The sequence below is a fragment of the Nicotiana tabacum genome, chromosome 9, assembly GCF_000715075.1.
Source record: "Nicotiana tabacum cultivar K326 chromosome 9, ASM71507v2, whole genome shotgun sequence".
Lineage (NCBI taxonomy): Eukaryota > Viridiplantae > Streptophyta > Magnoliopsida > Solanales > Solanaceae > Nicotiana > Nicotiana tabacum.
This window is the reverse complement of record NC_134088.1, coordinates 99676659-99686680: the sequence shown is the minus strand read 5'-3', so window position 1 is coordinate 99686680 and position 10022 is coordinate 99676659. Positions and strand designations below refer to the sequence as shown.

Genomic DNA, 10022 nt, shown 5'->3' with positions numbered 1-10022 from the left:
TCGCAGTACTCTTGTATAAAAATTTTGTATGAAGAATACTAATTTTTTCTTCACCAAGGCACAAACTCAAATACTGAGCTTAGAAAAGTTAACTTCTTTGTTGTTTTTGCTAAATTATTGCAAATAAATACTCCTTTCTTTTCATTGTGTTTGCCATAGTTTAATTTGGTACAAAATTTAATTAAAATGATTTTTAAAATTTCAGGTCTTAAATATAGCATAATATTTGTGTAGCTATAAAATATTTGAAACTTGTGCTCTTAAATAAGTCATACCATGTGTGTTGCCATAAAAGCTTCTCAGTTAGAAAATATAGGAATATGCTAATTTTAAAAAGATTAATAGCTTGTTTGGTCAAGCTTCATTTTAGCAAACGTATTTTTTTGTTTGTTCAAAAGTTTTTTTTATCAAAATTAAGGTATTTTGCAAGTTATTAGAAAGAAAAAATGTTTTTGAGTAGAAGCAAAAGCAGTGTTTGAGAAGTAAAAAAAGTAAAATTTTCCCAAAAGCATTTTAAAAAAAAAAACACACTTAGAAGTACTTTTTTAAATCTTAGCCAAACATTAATTATTGTTCAAAAAATTTTTAAATTATTTAGTCAAATATAAATTATTTTTTATCAAAAGTATTTTTAAGAAAAATATTTTTTAAAATAAGCTAATTTTAAAAAATTTGACCAAACACGCTATAAGAAAATAATGCCAAACAAAATGAAATTAGAAATAAAAGATTTTGCAAAAAAAAACATTTTTTTTGTTGCTTTTGCTAACTCATAAGTACTGCTACTATCTTTTTAAGTTTTCAAACTAACGCATGTGAAAAGTTAGCTCACCTGCTCTGCTCAGTTAATGAATATCTGACGTCTGACTTCATATTAGATTCTTCACTTCAGCATCACTTTTTCCAGTTTCCATTTTTCCACATTACCAACATCACACACGTGACACCAACCTTCCACATTTCGACACGTGCACTCCACTTGACGTTTTTTTTTCACTTGGTGTCGGGTATATTTTTTTCTCATAAATTAATAGGCTCTAAGTTCGAGTCATCCAAAAGTAAAAGTAAGGTGAGTAGTTCTTTTGGAGGGAGGTAATCGGTGAGGAGTTATCTTGGAGGGAGGTAACCGAGAGTCTATCGAAAATAGTCTCTCTACTTCAGAATATGGGTAAAATTTACGTACACACTACCCTCTTCGGACATTATACTGAATTATTGTTGTTATTGGTGGTGGTGGTAGTGGTGGTGGCATCGGGTATTTATATTGGGACTTGATTAATCCGGATTCATGCCGAAAAATTAGGAGTCAAAATGTTCTCTAATAAAGATGATTTCATATTCAGGGCACGAATCCGAAATATCTAATTATTAACGTTTTTCATATACTACATCCTATGCTTCATGTTCGATGTACTTTTGTCTTTTTAATCTATTATGGAAATATGAAATATTCATATTTAAAAAGTCGATAATTTTTAATTATTTATTTCGCTTGTAATGATATATGATTATAGCACTAAGCATAGAAATATCATTATATATATTTAAGACTATAAATTTTATTACTTTTGATATATGATAAAAGTTTTTATTTTTATGTTTACTAGTAAAACCTTTGCAAGATTAGTCGGATTCAGACGGACTAGTCGCTAATATCCCTTAAATTTTTATCTCGTGTCTAACGTCGTTATATAAAATAAACTGAAGAGAAAAATGAATTTTTGATTACAACTACTCCTATTGATACCTGTCGGATAATTCTATCTCTCTAAAAAAATGTAAATATATAATAAGAAATTACCTCATATTGTTATGCCTCAACTAAAGTTTGCACTCTCACCTCCTATTTTCTATTTGAGTTGCATTGACCCTTTCCAATTACAAGGCATTAGTTTGATAAATTTGCAAAACTAAATCCGATCAGATTAATTTAGTCTTTTTAAAAAAATAATTCAATCTCTTAAAACTATATAAAAGATAGCAGTACTCTTATATTAGAATTTTTGTTATATAAAAATTATAAAAGATATATTTTAAAATGTTACTCAAAATTTAACAGCAAAAATTGCCTAAAATTTTGAGATAGGAGAAACTCAGCCTCCCATTTTCTTCTTCCCACTTACCCCATCTTTTTCTCTCTCTCTAGAAAACCCATTTTTCTCTCTCTACCCACACATGTATATAATCTGTTTACGTATACTTCCTTTACCTGGAAGTTTATTTTGTACCCAGTTTCCCCATTCATCAGAATTTTTCATCTAATAAAACCCTATCTTCTACTAGCCGGTGCTAGTGCTGGTGCTGCTGATTCTAAATCAAGTAAGTCAAACTCTAGGGTTTTGGAATTGTTTTTGTATTTTGAGATATGTTCTATTTAAATTTATGTTAATATTTTGTTTATTTTGTTTGTGGGTTTTCGGTAATTAGGCTGAATTCTTGAAATCTGATTTTTGACATCTTTGTGGTAAAGTTTCTATTTTTTTCCAAGAATTGGGGTTGTGTGTTTATTTATTTACCCCGTAAATTAATGATCATTTGTGTGTTCCCCTCTGATTTTTGTGTGGATTTCTGGGGGGTTTTCTCCAAATTCTCTTGATTTTCTTGAGGCTAGCTTGGCTTATTAGAGGGGAAGTGTAAAAAAAAAATCCCTCCATTCCACATTATGTGATACGGTTCGGAGTATGAGGCTCATACTGTCTAATTCTTAGTGAGAACCCGGACATAGAATCTTCAAGTTTTTTTAAATAGAATGTACATATTTAAAAACTACACAAAAAGTACTAGTATAAATCATAGTACCTAACAATTCAAGATATTTAAAAGGCATTTAAAAAAATCACAGTCAAAGGAGAATTCCTTTGACTCTCCAAATTGTAATTGTGTCAGATAAAGTGAGACAGCGGGAGTAATGTATTAGCTATATGATGAAATCATAGATTCTCTTTTTGAATTTTTGGGTTTTGATATTGCAGTGTTCTTGTGGTTAAGTGAAGTGAATTGGGTAATATTTGTTCTATTTTTTCTGGGGTATAACTTTGTTTTTTCTTAGCCTTTTGTGGTGATTTGATGGTCTTGATTGCAGTTGTGATAGTGGAGGTGAACTTTGTATTTCGGGCTTTACTTTTGAGTAATTTTGAGTACCATTAGGAAAAGAGGTTTTCTTGTTTCAAAATAAGATTATTGGAGGTCAAGGTCTCATGAGAATTGTTAGGGGAATGCAGAAATTAGTTCGCGAGTATCAGACAGAAGTGGACTGCTGGGACAAATCATTCAGCCTTGGTATTGGTGTTACCGCTCCAAAGGCCAGGAAGCGTGACAAATTCAAAGCAAGCTCTTTGTTTTTCTAACTTCGGGTAAAGGAGAACTCAAGTGTTTCATAGGTCCCGGGTTGAAGAAGACTACCCCAAATGACTCGGATACTGGTTCAGCGCGGTTCCGCTGGAGCTTCATCGTCTTCGTCCTCAAATCAGAACAGGTCATCTACTTCGCTCCCTGGTTCGTCTTCTTCTTCAGCTCCAACCCAGCCACAGGCTTCTAGTAACAGTCAGGTATTATCAGCTTCGAAAGATGATGAATTCGTAGAAGAAATACAAGAAGAGGTTGCTTTAGAAGAGCTCTCCATTGGTTCTTCAAACTACAAGGGTGTTAAGGTTGACGATGGATTGTTGGATAGTTTAGGTAGCGACCAAAGCACCATTGAGGAAAAGATTGCTGATAATGAGACGAGAGACGGTGTTTTTGTCAGTGAGGGCCTGGCAAGGGAATATGATGGTTTGAGAGTTGTGGAAGTGGAAAATGAGGGAAGTTCAGTTCAGAGGGCTATATGTAGTTCATGTCCACCTCCACCTCCTGTCCCACCACCAAAACCTGCTTCACTAAACTCGAGTCCTAGAAGATTCCCGTTGGGTAGTTCACATGCTGGCCGTATAGGATCATCTAGGGGAACTGCTGGGAGACCTACTGTCTCAACTAGGACCTCACCTGCTGGATCCAGGCCATCCTCTCCACGATCACATTGTGATGAAGGTTATAATAGTGCTGATGAGCAGAATCCCAGCTTTGGATCCTCATATGATGATGTGGTATGTTCCACCATTTTATCAATTAAATAGTAGATTATGGATAATTTATGCCCCTCTTGTTCGCTTGGGACATAAGAATCGACTATGTCTCTGTAGCATTTATAATTAGGATATTTACTAAAGTTCACGTACCTTATGCATTTTAATCACTTAGTGATCATCCATTCCCAATTGACAAGTTTGAGAAAGGTTAGAAAGTGGAGATTCTGCTCTCGAGTGAAGAAGGCACTGTATCTTGTCTATTTGAGAATAACCAAGGCTTTCAATATGTCTCAGTTTGCAAAGTTAACATGTTTCCTTTGTTTTAGGAGAGAGAACAGCAGTTTGAAATGGATCTTAGACGAACCAAAGGCTTAGAAGTTAAGAAAATGTTGGAAGATGGGAACTGTCTCTTCCGTGCTGTTGCTGACCAAGTATATGGTGATTCTGAAGCTTATGATTTGGTCAGGCAGATGTGCATTGACTACATGGTAATCTTTCTACCAAGGCGTCACTTTTGAAGTCCCTGTAAAGATATAATGATTGTATTACTTTCTTTCGTTGCTAGGTTAAAATTTCTATTTGCTTGATTCTAGTTTCTTTTGATATTACTAGGTAGGAAAGCTGCATGCTTATAAGAAACCTTTTACCATTAGGAGAACCTCGGTTTTGTTAGTCTATTGCTGATTTCGTAGTTATCAAATTGGTGGAACTACAGGATTTACAGGCCAGGATATAATAAAAATGCATGGACAGCATAAAGAAGTAGATATCTGCTGTAAAATATAGTGAGAGGATTTGATAGCTTGATAGTAGATTTTCTTTTCACTTATCCAAAAGAAAAAATATATAGTAAATATTATGTGATGAGCAAAGGATTTGGTGACATTGTTGGATATCAATATCATGCCTTTGCACCCAAGGGTGTGGCTTAGTGGTCAATGAAGTGGGTGAGAACTATGAGGTCTCAGGTTCAAATCCCAGCGGAGACAAATACTAGGTATTTTCTTCCTATCTATCCAAGCCTTGGTGGATAGAGTTACCTCGTACCTGTGGCTGGTGGGAGGTGGCAGGTACCCCGTGAAATTAGTCGAGCTGTGCGCAAGTTGGCCCGGACACCACGGTTATCAAAAAAAAATGATTTATTCTCTAGTTGTCAGGTGTTTGGTTGGACAGTGGTAAATATTTCGGAAAGAACATTTATTAAGCATTGATAACAACGTTAGCAAATTGGATAGTGCTTTTATGGTTTTTTTTTTATATTAAAGATTGATAACAACGTTTAAGTGTTATTTCTCAGCAAAAAAAAGTAATGTTTTAAGTGTTGGTGGGAGCAGTGATGTGAAGTTAAGAGTTGAGATAGTTGTGCCTTATCCCAAAAAAAAAAAAAAAAGGAAAGAAAGAAAGAAAGTTGAGATTGTTGTGAAGGAAGAAACTTCTGCCACAGAGTATATGAATCATTTTCTGGAAAATGCTTGCCAGCATACCAAACACGCATGTCTCCCATACAGAAACTGAAGCAGTAAATTTTGTAACTGAATGGAGAGAAATTTCATAACATGGAATACAAGAGTTGGTTAATGCAGATGATGCGTAATTTATCTTAATATTTTTTTTGGCATAATAGGCAATGAAGACATTAGAAATATGTTTAGCTGATTTGTAATGCTAACTTTGTCACAAAGGTGTTTAAGTAATTGGTGGTTTGTGTTTGGAATACACATCAAAATTCCCCGGCGTCTATACAAATAAATCCTGTTACATGGCAAAGGAGCTACTATCATCTTCAGGTAGCATGCTGCCATTTATGATTCGCCCTCTTGCATACCCTGTGACCAATGATGATCAGCTCTCTAAATATGCTAAACTTTGTTAGGTTTGCAACTTTTGCCCTGCTTTTTTTATTAATCCTCCCTCTGTTTCAATTTATGTGTCCTAATTTGACTAGCCACGGAGTTAAAAATAAAAAAGACCTTTGAAACTTGTGGTTTTAAACATGTCATGAGATTTTGTGGCTATAAAATCATGCCATTTTGGGTAAATGGGAGGTTTAAAGTTAAATTGCTTTTAAAGATAGAAATGTGTCATTCTCTGTGGAATGGACTAATAAGGAAACTGTGACTCATAAAATGGAACAAATGGAGTAATAATTACCCTGGTCTTGCTTGCCAATTTCTGGTTTTCTTGCAATGTTACCCTCTAGGCCACACCCGTGGGGTAAATATATTTCTCTGGTTTCGTGTGCATGAGCTTATGTTATTCAACTAGTGAAAAATCAACTAGTAGAGTTTCATGAATAAAGGAGTTGGGTTGTAACACCCCCCCTCCCCCCCCCCCTCTTTTGAGGGGTGGGAGTTGCTAGCAGGTTTGTAGGTATGTCTGCATGTATTCTTTGTCTGGTCTTTCACTTCATCTTGTCAGCTTCTTGCAGAAATCTAAGTCAGTATGGCAATCCTTTCTCAAAAAAAAAAAGGTCTAAGTGGACTTCGCATCGTCAACTGGTGTCTTGTGTTCCCTTGGCATCCAAGACCTTAACAGTGACTATAAAAACACTATTGTTTGTAAAGGCATCCATGTGTACATAGTGGCTGGAGTACTTAAGTTATATTACTATCTTTTATGTTCTGAAGGCTGATAAGTTCTCCTAATTATTGGTATCTTTCTGCAAAACCTATTTACCATCCCTCTCATTATTTGATACTCGATGAGCTTCTTTGTGATAGGAGCGGGAAAGGGACCACTTCTCTCAATTTATAACTGAAGGTTTCACTTCCTATTGCAAGAGAAAAAGGAGAGACAAGGTACGTCATGTTGTAGTTCACTAGTATTCCCTGTCCCATTTGTTGCTTCTGTCAGACTGGTAAAAATTTTAAGCAATTAATATACATTGCAGAAGGTATGTCCACTTTATGGTCTTAGAGATAATTTCTCTGGATTACTCGGTTTATGCATCCATTGGAGAAATTGCTAAGGGCGCGGGAAGATAGTAATGCTGTACTTAGTTTTTTTTCCTTTTCCTTTTTCACCATTTATGCTCTTACATTTGTGCTTCTTGATTACTTTTAAATCACTTCATTTTATGAAACCTTTATGCTAAAGAGATTCTGGCTGCTGTTCGAGTCTAGCGTCCAATGATTAACCACCTTCTATTTCGTTTTCTTATCGAAAAAAGGGAAAAAAAAAAAACTGGATGTTAGAGAAGTTAAAGAGCTTATATCATCTTTCAAGAGCTTGTGTGACCTTTGCTGTGGCTCCTGTTTTGTTTGTCTGTTTGACATATATGTATTTCATGCATGTCTTTGTCCTTTCCCATATCCTTTTTTTGGGGCCATCAAAATAATGATTCTCATGATTGACTTTGTAGGTTTATGGCAACAATGTGGAGATTCAAGCTCTGTGTGAAATGTATAATCGCCCTATTCACATATACTCTTATAGCACAGGTAACTTTTCTTTTGTTATTCTTTTTTCAAATATCAGTAATGAATCTATGGCTACTAGGCAAGCTTCTGTGGACTATGTGTGCGCTGCGTGAATTTAATTTGTGGAATTCACTAATGCAGAACCAATCAATACATTCCATGGAAGTTACAATACAGACAGCCCTCCTATTCGACTCAGCTATCATCATGGAAATCATTACAACTCTCTTGTTGATCCACGTCGACTAACAGTTGGTGCTGGCCTTGGGTTTAGCTCTCTACAAGGGGTAAAATTTCCTATCTACAAATTGGCATGATGTTTACTTTCTGTAGCTGTTGAAACTGGATAAACTTCATTGGCTGTGCCTACAGCTCTTGGGTGTTCAATTATGTGGGTCATGTTATTTTTTTTTTACGAACTTTGTAGTTTGTTAGCTAAAGCATCTAGTAGATCTGTTTTCCATCCTTACCTTCTGATTTTATTTTATTTATTTATTTTTATTTTTTGTTATAGAGGAACGTTGATAAGGATCAGGTCAAAGCAGCAATAAAAGCTCAACAGGATCAGCAAATTGATAATGTGAGTAACCTTAAAACTCGCGATCTGAATTACTTTCACAAACCGGGCAATCATTTGGTTTCGTGTTATGTTAAATGGTTCAATTCAGGCACTTCTGGCAGAAGGACGCTTTTATTCTGATCTTGAGCTCACTGAAAAGGAGATAGAACGCATGGTAATGGAAGCTTCTAGGGCTGAGTATATTGCCAATGACAAATTCAGGCAGCAGTTTGGTTGTCGAGAATCTTCCACTTCTAGTGCTGAACCATCATCATCAGGAGCTAGTAAGTTCGAGCTGGCACTCCATTGGGGAATTGGCATTCGTGAACAATTCATGATTCTTTTGTTTGTTCTTCTATTGTGATAAGACTCAACTGGTTATGGTCTTGCAGGGTCATCAGGAAGTGAAGCGAAGCAAGAAGGTGGGGGGCGAGAAGTTCTTAGTGACTGCATCCAGATTATGCTGTCGATGGGATTTAGCTATGCGCGAGTAATAGAGGCTTATAGCATATTCGGGGATGATGTGGATTCAATGGTATGTTATCTCATTGAAACCAGCAGTAGCAGCAGACGTAAAGGAAAAGCAACTGAATGAGGAAAAACAAGAAAGACTTGCAAATGAGATATTAGTTTCTTTTTTCTCCCTATTAGTATAACTATAGCGTTGTCTCTGGAAACCTCGAACGTAGTATTTTCATTCTTAAATCTACCATCGAAGTGTTGCCTGATCTTCTTCCTTTGCTGCTTTCTGCTTCTTGTAGAGGAATGTTTGCATCTCTATGAATAATTTCTTTTAGAACATAGTGTTTACACGGAAGGGTTCTGATACTAATCTGTCCTTTTTCCTGTTTTCCCAATTATAAAAATAAAACCTTTTGGAATATATACGTCTTTATGGTACTTGACTATTACGTGTTGATTGAATTCACCAAATCTGTATCGATTGTTTCCATTTTATTTCGCGTAAGCAGAACGTGTTAAGACTGCGATGTATAGAGTTGAGGCATCTGATATCTGTTCGTGTTCATAACTAATTTCAGAAATTTGGGTTTTTTTTTCTGTGGCTTTTTTGGTTTTATTTTCCTTATAGAAAACCGATATTTCCAGTTCATTTCTACCGAGTGCAAAAGGTGTCCCTAGAGTTATGGGGGAGACCATCGTTTTGTAAGTAGAAATAATTAACAAAAAAGCTATGAAAATGGAGATAAAAATTAACTTGTCCCATGAGAAAAGTTATCGCATAATTGAGATAATAGCGCGTTCGTTGATGTGTTTGAGTAGTAAACATAAAGATAGAAATATACGCAAGTGTTTGATAATTGTAAGGAGGTGACATTTCTTCCCTCGAGGGTTTAAGCAAGAAGATCTTAAAAGCTCAAATCTGGAGCAATTCAATATCTCCTACGCTCGAGGTACTTTATAAAATTATCAAACCAAACAATTACTAACTTCGGCACCTTTTCCATTCCAATGAGAATAACATTGCATAGAAAGTTGAATTACTTTTTCATTAACAAGACCTTTTCAAACATTTAAATCCTTAAGAAAATTGATATCCGAATAGACAACAACAAACAAAAATTGTTGAATAAAAGTGCCCAACTAAGTATGATAACTAAGTATGATGACAGTGACCTTTGTGAAGAACACAGCTGTTCAGAATCTGAATTTATCAGAAATGCAGTTGAATGTAAATGGTAAGAATTTACCATCTGATTTACAGCAATTACTTGATAAGTATTCTCCTATTTTTGATGCTCCTGGTGAATTGCCACCTCATAGAAGACATGACCACAGAATTGTATTGAAAGCTGGGGGTTCTCCCATTAATGCGAGGCCCTATAGATACCCTGCCACCCAAAAAGATGAAATAGAGAAAATGATAAGAGAGTTACTGCAGTCGGGTTATTAGGCCTAGTGTGAGTCCCTATTCCTCTCCTATTGTGATGGTTAAGAAGAAAGATGGGTCTTGGAGGATGT

General features: G+C 35.4%; 1 protein-coding gene across 3 annotated transcripts; it reads left to right on the top strand.

The window, feature by feature from the left end:
• The first annotated feature begins 1882 nt into the window (after positions 1-1882).
• Positions 1883-8942, top strand: LOC107811581 (OVARIAN TUMOR DOMAIN-containing deubiquitinating enzyme 6). 3 transcript variants are annotated; one of them, XM_016636549.2, is made up of 9 exons: positions 1883-2319; positions 3050-4082; positions 4391-4552; positions 6785-6862; positions 7426-7504; positions 7625-7770; positions 7998-8063; positions 8152-8326; positions 8435-8942. In XM_016636549.2, exons 2-9 carry the CDS (start codon positions 3408-3410, stop codon positions 8635-8637), a joined length of 1584 nt encoding a protein of 527 aa, XP_016492035.1. In that variant the 5' UTR covers positions 1883-2319; positions 3050-3407; the 3' UTR covers positions 8638-8942. The 3 variants fall into 3 exon arrangements, with proteins under 3 accessions (XP_016492035.1, XP_016492042.1, XP_016492027.1); XM_016636556.2 differs by having other exon boundaries at positions 2080-2319; positions 3222-4082; XM_016636541.2 differs by having other exon boundaries at positions 2080-2319; positions 3083-4082.
• The last annotated feature ends 1080 nt before the right edge of the window (positions 8943-10022 follow it).